Raw genomic sequence first — 26,993 nt, forward strand, 5'->3', positions numbered from 1 at the left:
GTATATATTGATATTAGGGGCTATCCCCCCCCCTTGCTCTGCCTACCAATTCTGCCTACCCTTCCCCCACCCCTGACCAAACACTGCTCCCTTTACCCCTCACCCATCCCCTTGCCTCTCCCACCACCACGTTTTCTCCCAGGCTTGTTCTCTTTTAAAGAAGGGAAGAGGTGTTTCACAGAGTGACTTGCTAAACCACTGTGTGAAGCACCTCCTGCTTCCATTTAACCTCCCTTACATTTTTATGTATAAAGGAAGAAAAGTCATGTACCCAAAAATGCATTGTATGGGGTTTGTTTGGTTTTTTTTTAAGCAAAAATGTGTATACTTTGCATACAAAAATGTGTTAGTGAGGAATAGGTTGGAATTTCATGGTTTTTTAAAAAAAAATTAAAAAAAGATGATTGCAAACTGATGCAGAAATGTGGAAAACTGAACTTAGGTTAGGAAAAATGAGAAAGTAAAATTGTCATTTGCCCATTCTTACCTATCAGGTAAAGGCTCCAGTTTGAGCTGCTCTGGGTCGTGCTAGGAGCTTCCTCGGAGACAGCAGCAAAGCGTCATCCGCTGGCAGAGGCATCAGCTCCTTTCTGCTGCAGTCATGCTTTCTTTGGCCAGGATACCTTCATTCATTCCTTGGTTGCATCTTTCCAATTCCAGCCTCCAAAGAAAGGAAGCCTGTTTTGGTACATTAGCAGGATTCACCTAAAGAGGGTGCTGTTGCAGAGGCCAGCTGGCCTCGCCTCCCTCACAGGGATTCAGAAAGCAGGTCAGCGGCTGTAGAGTCTGTGAAGGCAGCTAGTGCTATTTTCAGGCACAAGCCACCGGGCAAAGCACCTCCCCCACCCAGGCGATCCTTATATTGCTAGGCTGCAAGGGATGCAGGACGCTTATTAGCTGAACTGCAAATCCCTAGCACCAGGGAATGAACTGCAAAATGCTATTCACGAGAGGCTGTGTGGTGTAGTGGTTAAAAGCATCAGACTTAAGAGCTAAGTGCCTAGGGCTGAAATCCCTTCTCATTCATGCTCACTGGCTATCCTTGGGCCACCCACAGGACTGTTGTGAGGAGAAAGTAGGAGGGGAACCATGTACACAACCTGGAGCTCCTTGGACGGAAGGTGGGGTATAGATGTAATAAAATAATACAAAGGGGGTTGACAAGAGCCAATAGGGCTGATTCACACATATGCCAATGCATCCCCTGAATGCTACAAAATTTAAATCCTTCTCATGTAGTAATAGTGACAGGATCATTCATGGTCCCGCAGCTGTATTCTGTAGATGTGAAAGTTTATAGCTATGCAAAGAGCCCATGCGATCTATAGTATCTTATGGCTTTTGTTGCTGTGCATGAACAAGCATCAGTCGTGTTCACTTTCAGCTCAATATGCAGGTCAAGGGAAGAACAGCAGGAGTGACTCCTCCCACTCCTTCCTCTTCTCTGTGCATTGATTCTCCATGCAATTTCTGGGTTGGGGGGGGGGGGTGACTCCCAACTGACTGCATGAACTACCTCCACACACAAAAATCAGGTATGAGAGTTCCATCAGCAGCACTAAAGATTATCTGTCACCAGGCCTGCTCCTATCTTGGATTGTTTCAGAGTTACACTAAAGAGCACCAAGGTATTAGGAATTAGCATTCACAGATGGATTTCTCAAAGTAGTGTCATGACATCTAAAGCTGCCTGTAGAGGCAGATTGCAACATAGATCAGATCTAGTGCAATGTAGATTTCAAGTTAATGATATTCTGCAGTCATATTTGTTTCTGCCACCATTGTGACTTATCACTGCCATCAAGCAGCTCCCTTTGCCAGCTCAGCTACACACATACCCTGTGGGAAGCCAAAGGCAAAGCCTTTGGGAAGGCTTCCAGAAGGTCAGCCCTCAGGCAACACCTTTGCTGCATTGCAGTAGCAGAAGCTGCTGAGCACTTGGTGCAGAACTTGAGCTAATTCAGGGCAGCAGCACCCGAACCTATAGGCTATGTTGAAGGCAGATTTATTGCCTACATTGTGTTCTGCACAGTTTTATGCAGAATGAGAGGTGTGGTTTCCCTTCTGGTTACAATCTGTGACACAGTGCATGTTGACGTGTCGTGCAGCGGTCCTGCCTTTCAGCATGCACTCAAAAGAACACAGAATCGTTTTTTTGCCGGGCCATTTCTGCTGCCGTGGTTTGACAACTCCAAGCACTAAGTGCTTATTAAAAATGCATCAGCACACTAGATGCTTCCAGGGTTGCTGGATCAAATAAGATGCATTTGGTATTTCAGCAGCCAGAATCCCCCAGAGTTATTTTTTTTAAAGATAATCTCCAAGAGATGGTCACAAAGTCATTTTTTTTCCTTAACTTCAACTTTTAATCCTGCTGTGTAGATTTTACATCTAAAAATATAGCAAGAGGGACAATTTATACTTCCTTGGACCCTAGGACAAAGCAGAATAAACTTGTCAAGCAAACCAAACATTTATTAAAGGTTTCTCTTTCAATAGAGGGGTATTTTCTTCCCCATACACAGAAGCAGCGAGGTCACGTGGAGATGAAGGAATGGTTTCAACATTTCAAGCCAGAACAGGAGTGGCGATCCCTGGAGTGCATTTATTTTTTCCATTCATTCTTGTCGTAGTCCCACTTGTCCGAGAAGCCTTGAATTGGGTTCACTCTCATATCTAACATTCTTTTGGTCTGCATGGCCTTCCAATCATCAGTGAAAGTGCGAGGGATTGGCCCAAAAACTGTAAATTGAAAAGCAAATTACAATAAGCTCATGACATCTCCAATTTGTCAACAGTAAGAAGTACATTCCATCCAAGCTTTCCCCAAGCCTAGAAACAATAGAACTTATTTGCTTCCCAAAAGGATGCAGAGATGAAAGCCCACTCCACAGTTAACTCAGAGCAGGGGTTTCAAGTGTGTCTGTCACTGTTTTGTGGAACAGCATCCTAGCAGAGATACAACAGGCACCCTCTATTTGTATTTTCTGCAAACAACTGAACAATTTTTCCAGCTTTTTCCAGCAGGATGTTTTTAAGTCTCTCTTCAGCTTTTTTTGGGGGGGGGGGTAGTGTTTATGTGAAAGGAGATTCACAATCATAAATAATAAGTATCTGCACATCTGATGACTGCAAGTCATTTAGAGACTTTATCTTTTAGCATCCAACTACCCCTTAAGACCTCTGAACAGAGACACAACGCTCTGTGTGAGTCAAAAGCTCGATGCTCTCTCAGCATTATCTGGCCCAAGTACATTTGAAAGCCACCTCTGCTCTGCCTTCAGAACTAAAACATGAAAACATCTCACGACCATCTTTCGGCCAGATATCAAATCTAGTTTTATGTTAACAGATATTTGTTCCCAGTTCACAATGAATTTACTGCATGGCAGCTGGGGTCCACCCAAGGCTTTTTGCTGCCCAAAGCAAAGGGAAAGATGTAGTGGAGGCTGCTGCCTATTGAACCAACACTAGGTGGAGCCAGAGATAATGACAGGTAGGCCACCCTTCAACTGGTTCTAAGAAAGCAGGCAAACTAAGGTTGGTTGCGCTGTGCCCCATTGACCCTAAGGGTCCTGATTCCACTGACAATATGGCTCGCTCACCCCCATTCCAAGTACCAAAGCTAACTAGACTAGCCACTGAATCTTACTTCCAACACTGGCAATGGAGCCGTGTCCTCCACACCTCAGGGAAGCAGGCTAGCTTAAATGGCACAGGACAGGTTGTGTGGCACTCATGGCTCTCTCCTCCAACAGAGGCAGTGGCTGGTGGATCCAGAAGCAACAGGCAGAGAAATACCATTACTGCCCCCCTCAGTATGTGCTGCCTGAGGAAGTTACCTCTTTGGCCATTGATAGGGCTGGCCCCAGTAGCAGCTAGTGAAGACTGCACACAAAAAACAGAAGGGAATTACTTCCCGTAAATTCAATCACTCACCCAGGCCATCCATGGTGTGTAGGAATGACACACCTGTCAAATGACTGTGGTCAAATATCCCATGAAACCAATAATATGATTATGTGGGTGGCAGTTTTAAGTTCTTAAAAATGGCAGGAGCAAATGTGGCCTGCTCCTTTGCCCTGCCTTAGCCAGGAGCGTACTGATTAAAAAATTTGACAACACAGATTGAGACAAAAAACAGTTGAAGGAAATCCTACTTGGAGAATTAGTCTGATGCAGTACCATGCCTGCCTTCTAAAAACCAACTTTTACTTAATCACTAATTTAATGTTATTTTATTTACTGAACTTATCTTCCACCCTTCCTCCCAAAGGAAAGAAACTGTAGGCTAGCCCTGGGTGTAAAAACAATGAAAACCTACAGAAATGTTAATGAATTGTGCACAGTACCAAGTAGTTACTCTAATACATTTACAGTGGTACCTTGGTTTACGAACTTAATCCATTACAGAAGTCCGTTCTTAAACCAAAGCGTTCTTAAACCAAGGCATGCTTTCCCATAGCAGCGGGGGGACTCAATTTACAAATGGAACACACTCAACAGGAAGCGGAACATGTTCTGCTTCCAAGGCAAAGTTCACAAACCAAAACACCTACTTCTGGGTTTGCAGCATTCTTAATCCAAGTTGTTCATAAACTAAGCTGTTCTTAAAACAAGGTACCACTGTATTTGTTTTAGAGTCAATTTCACTGTTTAAGATACTACAAAAAACCTTTGTAATTATATCATCATCAGGCTTGATATTTAAATATTTTGCTGTTCTAAAAATTTGTGCTATGTAATACCTGACTATTATTTGATGATATCTTTTTTTCTGTGCAGCCAGGTGCCCAACTCTTAATGGCAAATCAGACAGTCTCCAGGTAATTAAGGCAAGAAAGCTTAACAAATGTTTGGATCTATTGTTGCTTGAGATGGCAATAATTTATGTAGCTGAAATGCGAGCAGCTAAGCTAACGACTTTTGTGAAGTTACACACTCCATCTTTTAACAGGAAATCTGAAAAATAAGCCATCTGAGGCACTCTTGCCCCTATAAGCTTATTGGAGATGGGGATCAGCTACAGATCTACCTGAAGATAGACAGACACCTAAGATTTGCCTGTCCTTATTATGACAAAGATGAACACAATGTGTTTCTCTGTCCAGGGCCTCCCATATCCTGCCATAGATCCAAAGCCAAGAACCTGTGGCATGAAAAAGAGTGAATAGCCCCATACACTGTTGTGCTGTCCATTAAGCTGCCTCAAGTACAGCCATCATATTATTAAAAAGACAACTCTGAATTGCCAAAGCATCTTCCCAAAAGAAAACATGGATTTAGTTACTTTAAATTTACTTTAAATGATGCTCTTCAATGACTTAAAAGAGCCATGTGTTGGTGCAAATACACCTGGAAGTGTAACTGCTTAGTTCTTCTATATTACTCTGTACACATGCACATACACCTCTCTCCTTATTCTTGGGACCATAAGACAGGCACTTCTCACTTCAGACACCTTGCTACCTTAATGGTTAAGATGCTCCTTAAATGCCAACTACTTACCATACATCCTTTGCCAAATGACAACAAAAGCAGTGAGGCCTATAAAGAAGAATACCCCACCGAAAACAGTCTTCCATTCAGATGACCCCTTGTTCATTTCAGCAAAGGTCTCATGGAACTTGATGCGGTACACTGAAAGGTGGGGAGAAGAGAGGGTACAATTGAGATGCTGAAGCTTAAAGTTAGCCAAGCCACCTTTGCCTGCCAACCTGCTTTCTCCTGTTCCAACACAGACCACCATAACCATAAATACTTACATGCAACCTTCTCAGCAGAAGAAAGGGCAGTCCATGATGCCTTCTCTTTCTCCTTCAAGGACTTCTGCTCCGAAGACAGACTTTTTATAAACTCAACTTCAGGCAATGGAACATCCCGACGATCGTTGTAAGCTGGCAGGCTGAAATCTTCCGTTTTTGCAATACCTGTTTGGCAGGGAAAATAAGAGAAGTCTCACACGGTTACAATCCCAGGAAGCTTGAAATGGCATAAACCAAACAAAGGTATCAGAGCAGAAGGGCACACACTAAAATTTGCACTGGGCAGTTCCATCTTTTAATTTCTCTTAAGAAAGGCTTTAAACACATGCTGGTCCTTCACACAAGAGGACCCACGAGGAAAATAAGTTCGTTCTGGAAGCATTATGTCATTGTGATGGAATGGATGGGGGCAGGGAACCTGTGGCCCTCCATGTGTTATTGGACTACAACTCTCATAATCCCTGACCATTGGCCATGCTGGGGTTGTTGGGTTCCATCTCCTATCAAGGTCACAGGTTCCTCATTCATGGAACAGACTATAGGCTGTAATAGGGCATGTGGCAGATTTAAAGCCATTCAGCTCTCCTCACTTGTATGGGAAAGTCACTATTTGTCACTCTAATCTATTTTAAAGGAGCTGTTGTGATGAAATATCACCGTATATGCTGAAATGTACTAAACCTATGTGAACAGTTTTAGGATAGTTAAGCTAAGATGAGAGCCAGGGTGGGGTAGTAGTTAAGAGTGTTGGATTAGGATCAGGGATACATTACCCAGGCTTACATTCCCACACAGACATGACAGCCCACTGGATATTCTTGGGCCAGTCATGCTCTCTCAGCCTATGTCACAGGATTCTTGTGAAAATAAAACAGGGAAGGGGAAGACCGCTATATGCCACCTTAAGCTCCTTCAAAGAGAGCTAGGGTAAAAATGTAATAATAAGCCATCATTTTACCATGCCCATGGGCTCTCACACAGACTGAAGTGGAAATGGCCCGCTTGCCAAGAAGACTAAATGCCCGAGAAGCCAACATCCTGAAAGAGAAAAAGGTACAATGTTATAAAGCAGACTGAATCCAGAAAACACAATTTTCCTTCTACGTTGCAAGTACCATTGGCAGTTTCTTGCAAAACACTGTCCTCATGTCATTACTTGCAGCATTGTCTTTCTTGCAAAATACAGTGCTGGAATCTCACAACTCTAATGACCATCCAGCAAACCAAAATGTAGCCTACTGAGTAACATTTGGAGAAGATGCAGACTTAGGTTTTAAGGGCATAAGAATAGAAGACACCAACAAGCAACAGACTCCCAACTCCTCTCACAAGAAAGGACTATCAACAGTTTCTGCATTCTACTAATCAACCTCTCACAAAGAAAGAGCTGGAAGCGAAAATCTTCCACCCACAGGTGACAACAAAAAAATCAGGGGACGGATGGTTACAGCTAGAGAGCTAAAACTGAATGCAAGCTTCCACACTGCATCCTCCTTTTTAAAACAATCTGGGACAACAGATACCTGGGATTTTCCAGTCTCTCCTTTCAATATATTTGCAGCAATTGCATATATGCATTACAAGAAGGGCAATAAGTGTCCCACACATTTAATGGATAAACAAGCATAGGACTGCAGCCCAGTGTGTCTTCCCAATAGGTTGTCAAGTAGCCTGGAGGGGAAATGCAACTCTGTTCCAATTCATCTAACAAATAAATCATAATGATCTTGATACCATCGATGTCAGAAGCATGGAGGCGGTGATACAAGAGAGAGCATTTTCTGTGGTTGCTCCCAATTGTGGAATTCTCCCCCAACAGAAGATAGATTGGCTCCTTCCTTGGTATCATTCTTCCAGCAGGCTAAGACCTTCCTATTCAGACAGGTCATTGAAAACTAGGTGCAGACAATGTTGACCACTTGGCTGCTATAAGGGCAATTGTTATTTCAATGCTGTTTTAAATTTGTTGTATTTAAGTTTGTTAACTATTGTTTTTAACTAGTTTGGTTTTGTTCCTTTGTATTTTGTAAGGATGTTTTTAATATGTTGTGAGCTGCCTTGAGTCCCAATTTGGGAGAAAGGCGGGATATAAATACATTAAATAATTGTAATAAAACTTTTTATGCCATAGAGAAGCATTACCACTTGTTAATTGCTGTAAGTAACAGGTTATGGGATATCTCCAGAGTTGACAGCCCAACTTCCCAAAAGGAAGGAACCCAAAATATTAAATATACTCCAAAATTCATTACCAAATCTATTCAGAAATTCGTAACAACTTTTGTTACTTTACAGAGTAGGGGTAGGGAACATGCAGCCCTCCAGTTGTTATGGGAGGCCAACTCCATCTGCTCCAGCCTGCATGGCCAGTAGTCAGGGATAACAGGAGTTGCAGTTTAGCAGCATCCAACTCAGGCATAGGCAAACTCCGGCCCTCCAGATGTTTTGGAACTACAATTCCCATCATCCCTAGCTAACAGGACCAGTGGTCAGGGATGATGGGAATTGTAGTCTCAAAACATCTGGAGGGCCGGAGTTTGCCTATGCCTGATCTAGCTGGCCTCAAGCTCCCCACTCCTGTTCAACCCTGAACATATATACTCAGATGTAAGCCCCACTGTACTCAACAGGCTAGTGGACAGAGAAGCTTCCAGCATTGATTACTTCCACAAATAAGGCTCCACAATGCAGGATTTAGACACATGCATAAGGCTGGGCTATTAAGCCTTACTAAGTTCAGCAGGGCTTACATTCAGGGTACAGGTGTAAACAACGACGCTTTTACTTTCCTGCATCCTGTGCATGAGGCGGGGCTAAAATGCTTCTGAATGTTTACCTGGGAGCAAGCCCCATTCAGATCAGCGGGGCTTATCTCTGAATAAGAGTTGGTCCATTAAACCCCAATGAGTGAAATGGGGCTTACTCCCAGGTAAGCGTGGAAGACTTGTACCTGTCTGCCTGCCCCCTCGTCTCTCCCAGGGCAACTACCAGCATCTTTTCCATTCTCCATCACCAACCCGTCAGCTTACCCCAATCAACCAGGAAACCCCAATTAAGCAGGATTCCCTCCTTCTCCCCCTCCTCCCCGCAACTCCCCACTCCCGCCACAGGCCTCCCCCCTCACTCTTCTCCGTGGAAGCGGAGCCACACCCTCACCTGCCACCACCAACCACAAACCCAAGGCAGCTCGTGTCCTCTAAACCGCGGAGAATGAGGACGGAAAGAGGGAAGGAGAGGGAAACGGAAACGCAAGGCAGCATGGGATAGCGACGGACCAACAGCCAGGAGGGCGGAAGTCCCGCCTCCTAGGCGGTACCTAAAGCCTTCTGGCGCGAAGGACATCGATAGATATAAGAATATGTAAAGTATCCAGGTATCGTTTACTCCATGGGGTGATTTCCGCGTTAACATCAAGAAAATCCAGCTTCATTGAATTGACCTTCCAGGATGAAAAGAGAGAATCTTCTCTCTATCCACTTACTTCGCACCGTGAATAACCTTAGACACCTCTAAAAGTCGCTCCTTGTCTTTTCTACACTAAACTACTAGTAGTCCAAAACATGTAGGGCACAGAGCTGGTGAAGTCTGCTATAGAAAAAGTACAGAGAAATATAGAACTGTTGTTTACCTGTGATTGGGTAGCAATGCTCCCTACGAGAAACTCCAAAAGTTTTTTTATTGGAAGAAGGAAAGGCAAAAAAGAGATTCAAAAGGAACTTAGAAGATGGTTTTTCAGACAATTGTGTGTGTCACTCTTCATTTTTCCTATTTCGGAGGGGCAGGAAGAGTAAGTTTCCAAAGTGCCGTTCACAATAAATAAGACCTCAATTAGATGCAATGTTAACTGCTCTCTTTGCTTCTACGGGGAGGGAGGGATATCCCGCCTAGTAGTAATGTAGCTACGCTAAATTCCTTTATTCCTTTTCTCCACTTTCCAGAGGAGTAACAGAGCAATCCTTAACAATGTCTACTCAGAAGCAAGTGTCCTTGAATTCTGTGGGTCTTACTCCCAGGTAAGTGGCGTTAGGATTGCAATGCAAGTCTATTGTAGCAAAAAGAAAAGAGCGAGTGCAAAAAGTGTTGTATCATCTTAAGATTAGTAGAAATTGTGCCATAAACTTTCGTGGGCTAGAGTCAACCGTATCAGATGCACGCTTATGCCATAATAAAATGTGTTAGCTTTTTAGCTGCAACCCCCCAAAAAGACAAAGACATTTCCTCCTCTGTTTCTTCCTCGGAATTTCTTGCCTGTTTTATCCCACATAAAACGTCAAAAATAACCGAGCAACCTTGTTTGTAGACAATGGATCCGTAACTCTATGCGTTCAAAAAAAAAAAAACTTTAGGTTGGCTAATTCGCCGCGGGGTACGACGGGAGGTAGAGAAGGCGGAACTAGAAAAGACCATAGAGATGAGTCTAGGGCCCTCTCCACGCTTCCTCTGCACTTCAGCTATGGGACTTGGAGAGGCTCCTTTCGCGACACTTTTGCGCCGTTCATCCTCCTCCCAGCTTTACGGCCGGTGCTTGGCGGCGGGCCCGTGGAGCCGGAAGCGGGCAGCGGCGGTGGTCGTGAAGGAGGCCGGAGCTGCCCCTGCCGAGCGGGACCCCATGAGGAGGAGGAAACAGCAGCGGCGAGGGCTGTGCTGACTGAGGCGGGGGCCCGGCCAAGATGAAGCTGAGCACGCAGGCCTACTGCAAGATGGTGCTGCACGGCGCCAAGTACCCGCACTGCGCCGTCAACGGGCTCTTGGTGGCCGAGAAGCAGCCGCAGCCGCAGCAGCAGCAGCAGCAGCGAGGCCGGGAGAGGGAGAGGGAGCCGACGGGGCCTCACCTGCCGGCGCACGCGCTCTTCGTGGACTGCATCCCGCTCTTCCACGGCAGCCTCGCCCTGGCGCCCATGCTGGAGGTGGCGCTCACGCTGGTGGGTGGGCCGGGGGGGCTGCCAAGCGGGGGGGAGGGGGGGGCAGAAAGCCGGCGTCGACAGTAAATTGAGCTTGACAGATGAGCCAATGGGTCTAACGCGGTATAAAGGCCTCATATTGTCATCATTCAGAAACACGAGGACTAGTATCTTGCTTTGATTTTAGGGGAAGGACCCTAACCCCGTGGTCGAGCATCTGCTCTCCATGCAGAAAGTTCTTGGTTCAGTTTCCCAGGTAGGGGCTGGGAAAGACTCCTCCCCGTCTACAGTAAAACCTTAGAGAACCACTGCCAGTCAGTAAGCGCTGAGCTAAATGGGGCAATGGTCTGGCTCGATGTAAGGCCGCTTCCCATATTCTCATTTAAATCCTTTATTCACAACCATGAGGACTAGCGTCTTATATTACTTTTAGGGGAAGCGTCAACTCCATGGTAGCGTATCTGCTTTACATGCAGGAGGTTTCTGGTCCAGTCCACAGCAGCATCTCCAGGTAGGGGCTGGAAAAGCATACACCCCTGCCTGTCTGAAACCCTGGGGAAAGCAGCTTCTTGTGTTTCTTTCCTCCGCAATGGGAAATTGGTCCTCCTTAACTTGTTTGCTGCTTTTGGGGAAGGCTTCCCTGTGGGTGTATAGCGCTTCCATGCCTTATACTGAATGTCAAATCCTTGCTTCATCTAGCTCAGTATTATCTGTCTGGCAGGGTTTCAAGCAGGGGACATTCCTAGCCTTACCTGGAGACTCCAGGGATTGAGCCTGGGACATTCTGTATGTAAATCATGGGGTCTTCCACAGCCCTTCCCCTAAAAGTAAGGTTCTAGTTCTCATGGTTCTGAATGAAGGGTTAACAGTTGTCAGTTGTACTGTGTCACTCCATTGGTTTCTCCACCTCAGTATTGTCGACATTGTCTGGCTGGGAACACCAGGAATTAAGCCTGGGGCCTTGCTTCTACATGTGATGCAGTTGATATACAGCAGGGGTAGGCAACCTAAGGCCCGTGGGCCAGATGTGGCCCAATCGCCTTCTCAATCTGGCCCACAGATGGTCCAGGAATCGGCATGTTTTTACATGAATAGAATGTGTCCTTTTATTTAAAATGCATCTCTGGGTTATTTGTGGGGCATAGGAATTCGTTCATTTTTTTTTCCAAAATATAGTCCGGCCCACCACATGGTCTGAGGGATGGTGGACCGGCCCACAGCTGAAAAAGGTTGCTGACCCCTGATTTATGGCCTTTCTTAAGTACTGAGGTAATATACTTCTAAATATAAGATTGGGGGGAGGGAGCGAACAGCAAAGCAGGGGGTCTGTTGCCTTAATTCGTGACAGATACGTCCGTTGAATGCTGTTGGCTATAAGAACTAAATGGGGCCTCCCTGTCTGTAGGCAATATAGCTCAATATGCCACATAATGGGACATATGAGGAAGGAAACTGCTACCTCTGTGCTTCTCAAAAAACTTTTGGCTGGCCAATGTTGGAAACAGGATGCTGGGCTATATATAACCTCCCTGTGAAGAGGCAGGATGCCTTAGAAAGACAGCTGCTGGGGGGCTTCTTTTGGACTTTCCTTAAACGTCCACCCACCCACTATGAGAAATTGAGGGTGCAGGACAGATGAACTGTTATAATAACATCCTCTAACTGTGTCCTCCAGATTTTTGTATAACTTCCTCGGTCAGAATTTGGGGATTGTGGGAGCTGTGTTTCTTAACATCTGGAGGACACCAGGCTGGGGAAGGCTGCCTTCTACACAAATTCACAGGTGATCAGGCAGCATACCTTTGGATATTACATGCATGCAGAGGACAAACAACAGAGGGGGGCTGATATGTGGCCTTCCCAGGGGCACCTGACCACATCTCTTCAGCATGTTATCTGTTAATAACCCTTCCCATCATCTAGCACAGAGGAGATTATGCTTCCAAAGATAGCACCTCTATACTTTTTTCATTGGTTTGTAGAAGTTGAACTTTCAGCAGTTACAGGACAGCTGCACCTGCCCAACGGTCCTTGGCAACACAACTGCTAAAGGTACAAAGGTCCTTGTGTTAAATATTTTACAGCATCACACCACAATACCTTGAAAGACCTATTGTCTCAACATGTGTCTGCCTATGCAGTATACTAAGATCTTCAAAGGAGGCTTTTCTTTTTGAGCTCCCACCATCTAAGGGCAGTGGGTGGCTATAGGAGAAAGAACCTAACTTTGGAATGCTAACATACATGGCATCCACCTTGATAACATTTTGGCACCAAATACCTTTCATTTCCCCCAGCTTTTTAATCCTCAGTAACAGTCTTTATCAACTTGGTGGCCTCCATATATTTTTTATTGTAGCTTTTAACAGCCCCTGCCAGCATGGCTGTGCTGACTGGGGCTCATGAAAGTTGTAGTCAAAACATCTGAAGGGTGCTTTGTCTGGGAAGGGCGCTCTTCATATTGTTTTTGCAGTGCTTGCTGTTCATTTTAGTTTTACTGGCTGATTTTTTTTTACTGCTTTTTAACATCATGATGTTATAATGTTCACGTTCTAATTTTTTGTTGTGGTTTTTAAAAACTTTCTTGTAATTCACCCTGGGAATCTGTTGTTGGGTGCACTGGAAACCAAGCATTGAAAACAATAAACATTTTGGCTTCCTGGACAGTGCATAGCCTGTGATATCTCTTCAGATAATAACCAGTGTGTTCACAGCCCCTCTGATATCAGAGTACTTAAACCAAAAGCATCTAGAGAAGGCTGGGCAGCAATGGAATAAGTTGTGTTGCTGAGTACAAAGTTGAATGAAGAGCACCATGGACATTGAATTTTAAGGGCAGTGAGTCACTTTGGTATACAGAGCATTGTGGCAGCTCTGACTTTGCAAAGATTTCCATTTGGTAAAAATCAGCTTGTAGCTTTAATGGGAAATTGAAATAATTGCAGAAATCATGAAATGCTGCAAGTCCTCAAACAATCTAATTATGAAGAAATTGTATTTGTGCATTTTAAGCTGAGTTGGGATTTGTCAAACTTTAATCAATTAGCAAATCAATGTGGCATGCAAATATTGTTTGTGGCAGCTTTGACAAACGTAATCAAGGATAGTGCGAGATGTCTTAGAAAGCCAAGGTGCTTATCCATATTTGCGTGACTTTTTATTATGCTGCCTTGTGGTTTTGTAAGTGGCATTCAGATTTAACAGCCTATTTGCTGATTGATAGTAGAAATGCCAGAAGATGAAATGTGTATATCAACTTGGGTCCAGCAGTCCTGGTTATTTGTCCTGCCAAAAGCCACAAAGTGCTGTGCTGAGACCATCACTAGAAAGATTGAGGCCTGAAGGATAAGAGCAACCAAGCAGGTGCATGAAGGAGATATTGAGAGAAAGTGTAGCAAGCAGAAGTTCCCAGTGAAAGATTTATTCTGTCCAAGGAAGAGTCTTTGCTCACATCCTGTCCTTTTAAGGTTATTGTCAAGGTACAAGAATACTTAAGGAGTTGCAGAGTAGTAATAGAGAACTCAAAAAACCACACAAGGCCTTATTTTAAGGGAATGTGATCCACATACCAGTCCTCCCACCGCCCCATGCATAATGATAGGCTTACACAGTTAAGGTCACAATGAACAAATCAACAGAGGATGAATTAACCATATGAGCCAAGCAGATATGCCACGGGAATAGGCTAAAATTGATTCCTCTGCCCAACCAAGGGTCATTAGACCAAGCTTGTTGATAGTTGGCCATTTGTTGGGAGTAAAAATTGTCTCTGGCTGCCATGCACAGAACCCAGCGAAAGCTGTCTGTGCATTTGTGTTAAGGCCACAAATGACTAAATGCACTTGTGGCAAATGAGCCGGTTAACTCTTGGGAATTGCAAGGAGCAATTTGAAAACTACTTCCCAACCGTGCCTGGCCATCTGCAAAGCACATCTACTGAGCTGTCATATGGAAACTTTATCGCCTGGTAGGGCAGAGCTTGTTTTAAGGCAGGTACACGTGCTTGGTGATGTGTACACATTGCCAATATAAAATGGCTTTCCTTAAGAAAATATCATTACATTCAAAAATGGAAAAATATAGCTGTAGGACAAAGAACTGAACTTTGAGGTTCAGTTTGGGAAACAGCCGTCCTTGCGAGATTATGAAATAAATTACAGTTGACATGTGGACAGATCAAGAAAGATGACTTTACCCTGGTATGGTTTAATTTATGCCAGTATTCCTGAAAATGATCCCCCCCCCATCAGCATTTGGCTCAATCTGGTTGACCGAAATTAAAATGTAAACATAAATTTTTATTTTCACTTTGAACTGTGCTCACACGCTCATTTATATACAACACTTTATATTGTTTCATTGGTAACATAAGAGGAAAAATGACTATTACTCATACTTAATCTAGGCACAACCACAAGGGCTCCTGATTAGGCGTTTCGCTATGCGATGTTGAATGTTATCTGTTAACTCTGTTCTATCCTGTTTCCCCTTTGTTTTTGTTTAAACCAATTCACAAACCAAGAACTTAAAATGAACCATATGTTGTACATATTCCTGCAAATTTATTATGCTGTTTTTGTGATATACAAATGACATGAGAAGACTTGGTCTATTTATTTCTATAATTTGTTATTCATATGATCCTTGTTTATAAAACCCAATAAAGTGTTACTTTAAAAAAACAAAAACCTGTTGCTAACAAGCCAGAGTAGAGCTGTCTCTCTCTGTTGCTCCCCTAAAATTGAATAGAAACTGAGCTTGCTATAGAATAGCAAAAGGAAAATTTCAGATCAGCTTCTTAATGTTTGCTGTGAGCAAGAATGTTTTATCCGGGTGTTTGGTTTTTAGTTAAAAGATCTCAACTTGCTGGCAATTAAAATGGCATCTATAAACCCTTGAAATGGGGGTTATGATTACTTCAGCAGTTGGCTCTTTAAGTATAACAATGTCAGCAAATGACAATTTAATGAAACACATAAATCCATGTCATTCTTTTAGAAGAGATTATTTGTGTAGCTTCGTTCTGCTTTTAGACAGTTTAATTCAGGGCTGTAATTATTCTGCTAACCATGAGATTGATGTGTTTTGCAGGAAGCTGGAATTCAGCATCCAAAACGTTCTGCAATCCACTTAATTCCCCCTCCCCCCATTTTTAAAAGATAGTAGTTGACAGCAAAAAGCTCAATTGCTAGCTCGTTTTTCCACCTCCCAAAATCACTGGATTATCTTAATCAGTTACATTTATTGTGAGTAGCAAATATGGGGATATATTCAAAAGCCACTGAAACTGGGCCAAAATCTGATATGGATAAATGCAGCACTTTAAATCCTGCCTCATAACACCCAAGATGAATTTGCCCCTTTAATTCTCACTGGGTATTTTAACAAAGCTTTGTGGCAGATTAGATGATACATTAGGATAAAATGATAAGAGTTTTATGCAAATATCTTCACTAATTAAAGTGACTGCTGCAGCAGGGGTGGAGGTGCTGAGTAGACACAATAGAATCTGCACCTTATCACCAATTGAGGATCATGTTGCTCTTCCTGCTAAAGGCCACAGCCCTGGTTGCTGGGCAGTTTAAATGTGGGTCTTTTAGAGTGGGGCTGGTGACCAGTTTTCTCACCCCTTCTCCTCCCATGAGAGTACTAGCAAGTCCAGAGTCCACCAGCCCTTCATTCTGCACAGCTGCAATGACAGCGGGTGGGGCAAAAGAACAAGGAGTTCCCTCCACTCTGACTTGTGCCTTCTGTCCTCTCCCCTGCGCGAAGTTTCTGCACACATCCTAAGACCCCTCTCCACTCATTCTGCCCCTTCACTTCCATGCTTAATGAAGTTACCAGAGGAAGGGCAAGAGGGTCTCTCGCCTTCCTTGTGCATACCTCTGCTGTCATATTTTACTTCTCCATAAAATCCCTTCTCTGGCTTGTCTTTTCCATGTGTCTTGTCAACCAGGTCGGGCTTCAGGAATCCCAACTTATCTGTAATGAAAGAAATTGCTATGCCACTTACCATGAAATACTTTTACTAACTGTGTTTGCTTTGACCACTTTCAGCAGCCACTAATAGATCACTGTCTCCATGGCAGGCTGAGACTGTGCGAATGTCTTACAGAAAAACACACAATTAAATCCAGGACCGAAGTGATAACTTGAACCCAGATCTCCTGCATCCACTGCACTGATAGTTTGATAAAAACCCTTTATATCTTTCTAAGTTCTACTCAATAGATCCTTTGAAATTAGTGGGCATGATTAAACTAGAATATTTAATTTCAGTGTTTTTCTCCTCTGAGTAGAACTTGGAGACAGCTCATTGAGGTGGCTTTCCACAGCTTTATGAGAGGGTTGGGCTGATATCCAGGAGTCCCGAATTTGTCCCACCTCCCTTGCAGATTGTCCGTGGCCACCCAGTTCAACTTCAGTTCGCATTTTGTACAGTGGAAATAAAATGTTCCCTGTATTACAGAGGCCTGACTCGTGTCAACTAGAAGTTGGGCATTTAGTGTTGCTGATTCTGTGCTGTGGAATACTCCAGCAAAGATTTCTCAGGCATCGTCACTTTTGAGTTTCAAACGTCTCTTGAAGACTTATGCCAGTAGGCCTTGCCAGCTGTTTATTTTATTTTATCAGCCAGTCACCTTAACCCCTTCGTTAAAAAAAAAAATATGTTCCATGTTCCATGTTTTAATGCCACCGTTGTATTCTATGATTTGGCATTATAGAAATTCTATCAATATAAATAACATAAATATACATAATAGTGGCCAGGTTCACCTGGGGTAGGAGAGTATAATTAGCAAGTTATATGTTGTATAGAACATAAATTTAAAGTCCTTTATGAAATGATAAACAGCAATATTTCATTTGAGAAATGGATTTTTTACCTGGTACCCTGGCAGTGCAAAAGTTTTCATTTTGTCCTTGAAACAGCTCTCAAAAGGAAGGCACGTTTTCTCATGTTAATAGGTATAAAGTGGCTATTTCAATCCACTAATTCACTAGCTATCACCCCCTGCCCTCCGAACTGTGTGACATTAGCCGATGCTTTGAGTTTTGAATGCTTACAGATTTTTTATTTATGTCCTCTTTCAGATTGATTCATGGTGCAAAGAGAATAGCTATGTAATAGCTGGGTACTATCAAGCTAATGAACGTGTGAAAGATGCCAGGTATGTTGCTACAACCACCTTACCACTGGGACCCATTCAAAAATGGACGTGAGCCACATGAAGGGAGGGGCTTGGAGAGAGAAAGAAAGAAAGAACCAAATCGGAGGCTAACCCTAACAAAACACATAGTAGCAAATTCTTCCTGTAGCACTGTGCTTGTGGCCTTGCAAAACAATAATTCCCAGGGCTCCTTCAGGGGAAGCTATTACCATTGGTTTAGTTAAATGTGTAGGCCAGCTATCCCTGACCTGATGCTATGGGAATTGTAGTCCAGATTATCCAGAAGGCAACAGATTGGTTGCAGAAGCCTTATTTTAATTTCTTAAGCTTTGCTTAATGCCTGATGCAATGAGGCCCATATCCCATTTACTCAAACCCACAGGTGCCTCTATGTTACAAGAGCAGGAGGTTGGCCAGCGTGAGTGAACAGAATAGAGGGCTGGCAATGCCTAGCCACCATCAGTTTATTTCAAATCTGGTTTAGCTTTAGACCAGGGTTTAAGGAAACTGTTGCCCTCCAGATGTCATTGAACTCCTAGGCCAGTAAGTCCCAGCCAGTGTGGTGAGTGTTTTTCGGGATGAAGGGAGATGTTGTGCCACAACATCTGTAGGGCCAGAGGTTCCCGATTCTTGCTTTAGGCCATATAAAATGTTTCCTCTTGAGCACATCATCGGACATCTTCTCCGTCATCTCTTCATTCAAGTGTAGCTAATACACCTTTGGTTCCAATTTCATTATGATTGATTTGAAGAATAGCAGAATTGTAAGTAATTTGTGTGCTTTTTGTAGTCCAAACCAGGTTGCTGAAAAGGTTGCCTCCAGGATTGCAGAAGGCTTCAACGACACAGCCCTCATAATGGTACGTAAGATCTTTCCCCTGCCCCCCCACCCCCGCTGCCTTTTTTCTTTATTTAGTGTACACTTCATGGCCGTAGCTAATGACATCAATTGCTTAGATTACATTTTCTGAAATGTAAGTGCTTCAGTTATTTGCAAGTCTTGTAATACAAACCCTCCCTCGCTACCATGAAGTCGCATCATCACCCTAAAGCAGTGTGTTTCAAAACTGTTTTCCAGAACATCCTTCAGTTTCTCATGTTTCTTCCATATATTTAAAGTAAAACAAGAAAACAAGTAATGGTGGACAAAGCCCTATACAGTTTCTGACCTGGGTACCCTGACCACTGCCTTCTCTATAAGAGATTGGGAACCACTATGTGGGGGATATGGTCTCTCTCTCTGGCCTTTGGGACTCTTCCAAGACATGCCCCTTACCAGCCCTGCTCTGCACCCTCCTCAAGTGTTTTTGCCTAGCTGGAAAATGTCCTTGAACTTTGCTTGCCTGGATGGAGACTAGAGAGAGGTGTCTTGAGAGTGAAGTAAATAGCCTATTCTACAAAGGCCCCACCTACTAGTGGCAGGTGGCCCTTAGAAGATTGCTTGGAAGAGAATGTGGCCCCTGGACTGAAAAAGGTTCCCCACCCCTGCTCTGCAGCTGCCTGCCTTTGTATTGAGATAACTGTCAGAGACTTTTTGAGGCCCCGGCCATTTGAGAGCTAGCAACCAGCTATTGTTTTAGTGTGGATTGTTTTAATACTGTTTTTTTGGCTGCCATCCTGATCATATTAATTGAATAATAAAATGAATTAATAATGATGATGCTTATTTCCTTGAAAGTTTGTTTCCCCATCACTACGGGATTTATACCTGCAGTGTACAGCTGCAGGGAAACTGTTGGGTGTGTTCTAGATTGCACTCTGTCACCATGGAGCAATGGTTAACAAGCCTAAATTATGCCTTGCATTAAACAAGTGTGTGCCCTTAAAACAGGCCCAAGTATCCTTTGCAACCTGCTAGGTGTCTGTGGTTGACCATCATGGATTCCTCAGCAGACAAAAGAAAGAGTTCCCTGAAGGTGGAAAGTTTGAAAACCACTACTTTAACAGGAGTTCATTTCTAGTTCATTCTCCACATTTCCAACTTAATTTCAAGGGTCCATTTCCAGTGCATAAATTGTAAGGTTGTTCCAGTGTGTTTATCTAGGTGAGAATTCTTTTCTGAATAGGAAGCTCCCTTCTACAGATTCAGAGCATTGGTTAATCTAGCTCACTGTTATCTACACCGGGGTGGGGAATCTTTTTCGGCTCAAAGGCTGCATTCCCTCCTAAGTAACCTTCCAAGAGCCAGAGGCAAAAGTTGGTGGAGCAACAGCTGTGAATTTTACCTTTGTACAGTAGGCCTCTTTATCTTCCATCCAGACAAGCAAGAAATATGATCAGCATTCAAGGAAGCATTCCAGTCAGGCAAAAACACTCAAGGAGGGTGCAGAGCAGGATTGGTGGAGGGTGTGGTTCAAAAGGGTGTGTTGACTTGGGAGAGCCCTGACAGCCAGGTAGAGAGGACAGGTGTTCCCCATACCTGACCTACACTGGCTCGCTGTAGTTCTTCAGGGATTCAGGCAGGGGAAAATTTCCCAGGTCTACTTGGAGCTGCCAGGGATTGAACATAGGACCTTTTGCATGCTAAGCAGACATTCTGCCACAGAGCTTTCTGTTCCCTCTCTCTGTTCTGCATTAGGTGGATAATAGTAAATTTACAATGGAGTGCATAGAACCAACTATTCACGTGTACGAACATCACGAAAACAAATGGAGATGCAAAGACCCGCACTTGTGAGTATTCATAGAACAGACCTTTGCTCCTAAGCAGCATTTACATTTTTATATTTAGTATATTTTACTTTGAAACGAAGCCTAAGTTTGGAATGCTTCCAAAATAAGCAGCTGGCTATGAGTATGAAGCAGTCATTGCAAATATATATAATGTATAATCAATACAAACACAAGCAAATCCAAACAATGAATTAAATCAGCCTCCCTCAACCTGTGCTGGTTGTCTGGGACTGATGGGACTTCTATTCTGAAACATCTGGAGGAGTCAGTTTGGGCAGCTGAATTAAGTAGTTTTTTTGCTATTATCCCCAAACCAACTTGATAAATAAAGAACATCATTTCAATGACCTAGATCCAGTGTTAACCTAATAAAATTTCAGATCTGCCTAATTGAATAATATTTCAAACTGTAAATCCAACAAACCCAGAACAGCAACATAGTGTATGAAACCTATTACCACAGGAAATTGTTAGGCATGGAGGTGGGGCAGGGGGAAGAGAGGAAGGAGGGTTCAGGTGTGAAACAACCAGAGTAGCATCCATCGGGAACTAATCACAGTCAGCTTTGAACAAATAATGTGCAGGGCCTGTCTGTGGTGTGTGAAACAGTTTAAGGGTCATGCCTCTCTACGCCCCTGGCACTGGCCTTGTTAGAATGCAACACTAAGCTGTTGTTCAACCTAGCCTTCCCCAGCCTGGTGCTCTCCAGATAGTAGAACTACCAACTCCCATCAGCCAACACAGCCATGCTGGCAGTAGCCTGTTGGGAGTCATAGTCCAAAATGTCAGGGGGGCATCAGGCTGGAGAAGGTGCCACCAAGAGGAACGGGAGAAGACGATGAGACGCTTTCACTGAAACAAGCCAGATTCATAAACCACGGTTTGAAGGTGCCCTCTTTTAATAAACCATTACTAAAACTGGCCACCGTTTGTCCAGGTTTGAACATACGGGTAAGACTGTACTGTGCCTAGTTAAAAAACAGAAGCATAAGCTTTGAATCTCCTTGTGACTGAGACGGAAGAAGAGAAGGGAGAGGGAAGGGAAAGGAAGTGAGCGAGCTCATCAGTGCAACACTAAGTCATAGATGTAGCACTGCATTTGAATAAAGTCTCTTTGTGAATTGTAGCTCTGTGAGGGCTGTCTAGCAGATACTTCAAACAGGTGCGCCTCTCTTGTAACTCCCAGGTTTCCTCAGGGTAAGTCATTTTGACTGGTGTTCTTTGTTGTTTTGTAGTTCATAGTGTAGCTGACCCTCTGCTTGCCATTATGCATTGCTGATAGATTTTTCCTTTGCTTTCACTCCAGTGGACTTGGAGGCTGGTTGGTTCCTCCTGAGGACCATTAATTCTTTACTTTTTTCTCCCTGCTTCCTAGTGATTACTGTGAAGACTGGTCAGAAGCCCAGAGGATCTCTGCCTCACTTCTGGACAGCCGGTCCTATGAAACACTAGTAGATTTTGATAATCATTTGGATGACATCCGGAATGATTGGACAAATCCAGAGATTAATAAAGCTGTCCTGCACCTCTGCTAGGGAGTCTCCCGTTGACTTGATTTGTTGGCATTTCCACTGTGCTGAAGAAGAAACAAAAGGGGGAGATGAATACTTTTTGAATGTAAATAAAGTACTAAAACGGTTCCTTCAAGTGATGTGGAAAGCCAATGAGTGAGACACATTGCTTGGGAGAGAGAGAAAAAGGATGTGTCACTATGCAGTCAAATCTTTTTAATGAGAATCCTTGAGGTTCCAACCGTAGTTTGCAGATTCCTCTGTGGACTCTTCTCCTCCTTGGCATAATGCGTTGCTGTAACTTCTCCAGCCGGGAACTAGATCCACTTATCCAAGCTATTCATATTAAAAAGTTTTGACTAACCTTTTATAACCTTTAGAGAGTAATTTTTAAAAGATTTAAGATTTATGAAATATCTTCCAGAGAGTTAATTGCTAGTTTTATTTTTTAAAGAATCAAATCTATAACTATAAGTGAAAATACGTGGCCAGTTTGAGAGCTGTTGTTCTAAGTGCTAACTGCTGGGTGTTGTGTGCCACCGTACTTGTTGCTATGACATGCTGCACAGGAAGAAAACAATAGCTTGACAAGCAATATACCCACCAGATGCTGCCAAGTTTCTCTGTCGTTCTGAGAATGCTGCAATTTTTCTGCCTATCAGACTCAAATGTAATGAGCCTGGTCGTTTTTCACCATGAGTGGTTTGCCCATTCCAAGGACTCGTTGTGTCTTGAAGTGGTAAAAAAAAAAAAAAGCAAAGTGAGTTGCAAGATTGTTCTTTGTTCTTGTTGTTTGTTTCAGGAGTGCTTCTCTTAACCTTGTGGTTAGATGAACCTTGTAACTTCTTCTGTACAAATGCACACCCATGTGGTATAGACAAGATTACAACTATGAATTTCAGTTACTCTCATTTTACTGACTACATTCAGACATAGTTATGAGCACAACAGCCTTTGGTCTCAGGCTCATGAACTCTCTCCTCACCTTCTCCCTTCCTCCTACATGTTTTGCAGAAAACCATAGTTTCTATTTTGTCTGGACCTGTCTGGGGTTTCTGGTTTGCAGAAATCATAGTTTGCCAGGGATCAGATGAAACAGTGAACTGTGGTTCACTGTAAGCTTGCAAGAGAAGTTTTAATCTCCCCTCCCATGGAGGAAGGGAATGTGTTAGTCCGAAATTTGTTGTTGCATCTGAGTGCAGCCATTTTGTGATGGTATAGTTGTATTTAAGAATTGCAGAAGTTTAAAAAAAAATAAACACACAAATATGAAGGGGCGCAGCTCAAATTAAAGCTGCGTTGAAATGATTAGGAATTGCTCATGAACACGCCTGAAAGTCTTTTATGGGAGGCACTCCTGTTTGTTAACGTCCTTTATGTCTTGCAAACAGTCTTTATAAAGTCAGTTTCAAACAGTTACACTTAGTACTGAGCCACTTTTGCCCATTCGGAAAAGGCTTGTAATATAATATTGTAGCATAAAAGAGTCTTAAAATGCTTACATGTGTCAGTTTAGGGTTTTTTCTTTTCTTTTTCTCTCTACATTTACCTCTTGATGGAGAAGGGGTGTGGCATCTTCCTTGTCATTATTTTACATGTATTTTGTTTGTCTTTTCTATTCCTACGGACCCTGTATTAGCTTAACTTAACCTTTATTTATAACACATTCTACATTTTAAGCAGAAATGGTTTGAGGTTTTATGTTGGGAGAGAAAAAAATGTTTAGCCGACCACCTGCATTTCCTTGCTCCTCCCCCCTCCCCATCACCTTGAAAATAAAACCGATGAAATAAGTATGGCTTTTGTAATGACTTGTGATTCCAAGTATGTAGTCCAGATGTGGCTATTCTGACTGGGGCTGATGGGAGTCTTAACAGCAGCCAAAGGGCTACAGGTTCCCCACACCCAATGTGACAACTGTTACTAGAGCTAACTTTAACACCTAGTTGTTGTAGCATGGAGGAATTCTTCTGGTTCTGAAAACTAGACTGTATACTGCTTTGGAAGGTAGAAGGCAGAACAGAGCCCGGAATATGAATGCATTGTTATCTGAGGTTGCCACTTTTAAAATTTCTGCTCTCAGGAAACAGCCTTCATTTTGCCCTAAACCTTGACCTGGCATGCAGTTGGCTGGGACCACCCTCTCTCTTTGTGTAATGAGCTGAAATCCTCTGATGATGCCAAATGATGAGTGTGTGTATGAGTGCAGTGCATAGAGGAGATTTTAATGTAGAGGCAACTTGCATTTTATTGTCAATTGAAAAACATTCTACAGATTGAGATATTGCTTGGCTTGCATTTAACTAACAGCTTTGCTGATATTCATGTTTAGGTTGATTGCTTAGAAAAGAGCAGAAGGCACCTCCATGCACAAATTGCGTGATGGGCCAATAGAGTCAAAGGGATAATGCAGACTGCCTCATCTCTCTGCTTTTCATACCCTGTTAGCATTACCTTTATTTTCTGCTCGCAGGGGTTCCCACTAAGTGCACTGAAATACTGGCTTCCAAAGTTCGCTACACTCTACTTCCTTCCCAGATACGTGGGCTTTATAATAACCTGCGCACATGAAAGCAGCGTTGCGTGCTCTGCTAATGGCTTCTGAAAGGAAGGCATCATCTGACTTCTGGATTCTTATTATTTATTTGAAAGATTTATAACCTGCCCTTTCATTTGCATTGCTCAGAGCAGCTTACAACAATGATTAAAATGCAAGCCTGTAATTGAACAATATAAAAGGTGTTATGCTGTCTTCAGTGTAAGGTTTCCCCAGCTGGGGGATGGAGGTGGAAAGAGATCTTAAATATTTATTAAGGTAAAATTTACATTCATTGCTCTTCCCATTTTTGCCCGTTGCACTGCCAACCACTACTATATGCCCCCTCAAAAGTTGCTCATCAGGAAATGTGGCCCTCGAGCTGAAAAAAAGGTTCACCATCTTTGGTCTAATCAGACTGGCATTGGCTCTCGATTTAAGTTTTCAGACAGGAGTCTTTCCCTGTCTTATCTGGAGCTATAGCCACTAATTTATGGCCCTTCCAGATGAACAATCACAGTGGCAGTGAGTGAATAGATTGAGGCACTTTCCCAAAATCCGTAGGAGCAGCCTTCAAATCGGAACGTCCAACTGAAGTCCCAGCACTTGCGAAGTCACAGGAACTCATTAGGAGAGTCGTAATGCATCATTGATCCACTCTCCCCCATAATGCTAGTTTGTAAAAAGCTGTGGTCGTCCACTGATTAATTGAACAGAATATGCCCAGGCACGCAGCCTTTGCAAACTCAATGAATCATTCAGACTCCAGCCTCTGCATTACCCCAGAGACGAGGAATGTGTTGATTTCCTGGGAAATGCTTTGGCTTGATAAGGATGATGGAGGAGGAGGAGGCCATATCCCCAGACACTCAAGTATTTGTGTTTTGCTTTATTTAGTCATATCTTGGAGATCTGAAGCTCACTAGGATGTCTTTTTGTTTAGGAGCTGCTGCCGTTTCTTTCTGGCAGGGATCCCAGCTACATGTGAGGCAGGGTGCGTGTAACAGCTGAGGCTCCCCTGCCACCAAGATGCAGTAACAGTGGAAAGTTTCGCCTGCTGACATTTCTCTTCTGTCACGCACCTGTTCAGAGCCACAAGGGACCAGAGTAGGTCTTACATAGCAACCATATTTTTGAGAGCTTTCGGGGCATCTAATGTTCCTAATTATCTGAGCAGGACCATTCCAGCTTGCTGTCGTTGCAGAGTGACAGTGGAGTGGCTTCTGCTTATTCGTTCAAAGGCCTAAAGCTGCCCCATATCACAAACTTGGGGAAAGAACCAGCCTTGCCTCTGAACCTTTGTAAAAAACAGCTCTTTCCTAGCATGCCTGTGTTTATTCAACGTATTAAAAGTTACCAGATTCTTTTTACTAATCATTGGGGGGATTATTAAATAAATGTTACCACTATCCCGCAGAACCCTGTGCTTCCTTTGCACCTGCTTTTGGATCTCCAAAGCAATTGCCGCCTACAGTAAACTCCATGCGAAACCCACATTAAAATAATAAAATGCCATTTTAAAATAAGGTGCAGATTAGAACATAATAAGAGCCTAGCTGGACCAAGTCAAAGGCCCACCTAGTTCAACATCCTGTTCTCACAGGGGCAAACTAGATGCCTCTGGGAAGCCAGCAAGCAGAGTATGAGTGCAATAGCTCTGTCCTGCTCACGTTCCCCACCTGCTGATATTCAGAGGCATACTCCCTCCGACACTGGAAGTAGGACACAGCCATCATGTCTTGTAGCTGTTGATAGCCTTATCCCCAATGCATTTCTCTAATCCTCTTTTTAAAAGCATGCATCCTGTGGTAGTGAATTCTGTAGTTTATTCACAGTGTGAATAAGGTAAGTACTTTTATCTGTCCTGATAAAAGTTTAGCTTCTTTGGACAGCATGGCTAAAATAAACTTAGTCCTCACAAGCCCAGTGAAGAATTTGCTTCCTAAAGGTTAGAAGGGAGCCACTGGTGTGAGTCTCAAGGGGAAGAGCATGTCACGTAGGGGAGCCACCACCCAAAAAGGCCCTGCTTCTTGTGCCTGCCATGGACCGTCAAATCCATGGAGTGTGATCCTCAGTTATTTGCCATAAGGTCCCAGGGCAAAGAGTTGTTTTTTTAAAAAAAATATCATTAAACAATCACAATTGCAAAAAAGAGTAAAACTTATAATAACCAGAACAGTGCAGATTAAACAGTGCAGAGGTGTGTCCCACAAAACAACTGTCAAAAGCCAGGGGAAAGAGGCAAGTCTTCAAAAATGCAGTGAAAACTATCAAATGAATGTGTCAGATGCATCTCTGCAGGGAGAGAATCCTACAGTGTAGGGGCCACCACAGAGAAGACCCTTTCCTGAGCCGCAAGTCAAATGCATAGGTGTAAAGGGCAGGGGTGTAAAAGTTGGAGTTAAATTCCAGTGGAATGGAACAGGAAACCATTC

General features: G+C 43.3%; 2 protein-coding genes across 4 annotated transcripts; one reads left to right on the forward strand and one right to left on the reverse strand.

The window, feature by feature from the left end:
- Positions 1-2,454: 2,454 nt before the first annotated feature.
- LOC117050952 lies at positions 2,455-9,026 on the reverse strand. 3 transcript variants are annotated; one of them, XM_033156922.1, is made up of 5 exons: positions 8,943-9,026; positions 6,724-6,803; positions 5,766-5,930; positions 5,509-5,640; positions 2,455-2,742 (listed from the first exon to the last, which is right to left on the reverse strand). In XM_033156922.1, the coding sequence occupies exons 1-5, from the start codon at positions 9,023-9,025 to the stop codon at positions 2,606-2,608; spliced, it is 597 nt and encodes a 198-aa protein (XP_033012813.1). In that variant the 5' UTR covers position 9,026; the 3' UTR covers positions 2,455-2,605. The 3 variants fall into 3 exon arrangements, with proteins under 3 accessions (XP_033012813.1, XP_033012812.1, XP_033012814.1); XM_033156921.1 differs by having other exon boundaries at positions 8,922-9,023; XM_033156923.1 differs by lacking the exon at positions 8,943-9,026 and adding an exon at positions 8,716-8,784.
- Positions 9,027-10,275: 1,249 nt separating this feature from the next.
- Positions 10,276-23,816, forward strand: EMC8 (ER membrane protein complex subunit 8). Its single transcript, XM_033156924.1, has 5 exons — positions 10,276-10,687; positions 17,762-17,838; positions 18,629-18,698; positions 20,417-20,511; positions 21,887-23,816. The coding sequence occupies exons 1-5, from the start codon at positions 10,436-10,438 to the stop codon at positions 22,044-22,046; spliced, it is 654 nt and encodes a 217-aa protein (XP_033012815.1). The 5' UTR covers positions 10,276-10,435; the 3' UTR covers positions 22,047-23,816.
- The last annotated feature ends 3,177 nt before the right edge of the window (positions 23,817-26,993 follow it).

The sequence above is a fragment of the Lacerta agilis genome, chromosome 8, assembly GCF_009819535.1.
Source record: "Lacerta agilis isolate rLacAgi1 chromosome 8, rLacAgi1.pri, whole genome shotgun sequence".
Taxonomy (NCBI): domain Eukaryota; kingdom Metazoa; phylum Chordata; class Lepidosauria; order Squamata; family Lacertidae; genus Lacerta; species Lacerta agilis.

Bases quoted from the DNA above. Each gene is read 5' to 3' on its own strand.
- LOC117050952 (XM_033156922.1), bottom strand. From the start codon at position 9,025: ATGCTGCCTTGCGTTTCCGTTTCCCTCTCCTTCCCTCTTTCCGTCCTC. The intron at 5,641-5,765 runs GTAAGTATTTAT...CCCACCTTTCAG, and splicing joins TTCTGCTGAGAAGGTTGCAT to TGTACCGCATCAAGTTCCAT. The intron at 2,743-5,508 runs GTAAGTAGTTGG...TTCAATTTACAG, and splicing joins CATTTGGCAAAGGATGTATG to TTTTTGGGCCAATCCCTCGC.
- EMC8 (XM_033156924.1), top strand. From the start codon at position 10,436: ATGAAGCTGAGCACGCAGGCCTACTGCAAGATGGTGCTGCACGGCGCC. The intron at 10,688-17,761 runs GTGGGTGGGCCG...GTCCTCTTTCAG, and splicing joins TGGAGGTGGCGCTCACGCTG to ATTGATTCATGGTGCAAAGA. The intron at 17,839-18,628 runs GTATGTTGCTAC...TGCTTTTTGTAG, and splicing joins GAACGTGTGAAAGATGCCAG to TCCAAACCAGGTTGCTGAAA.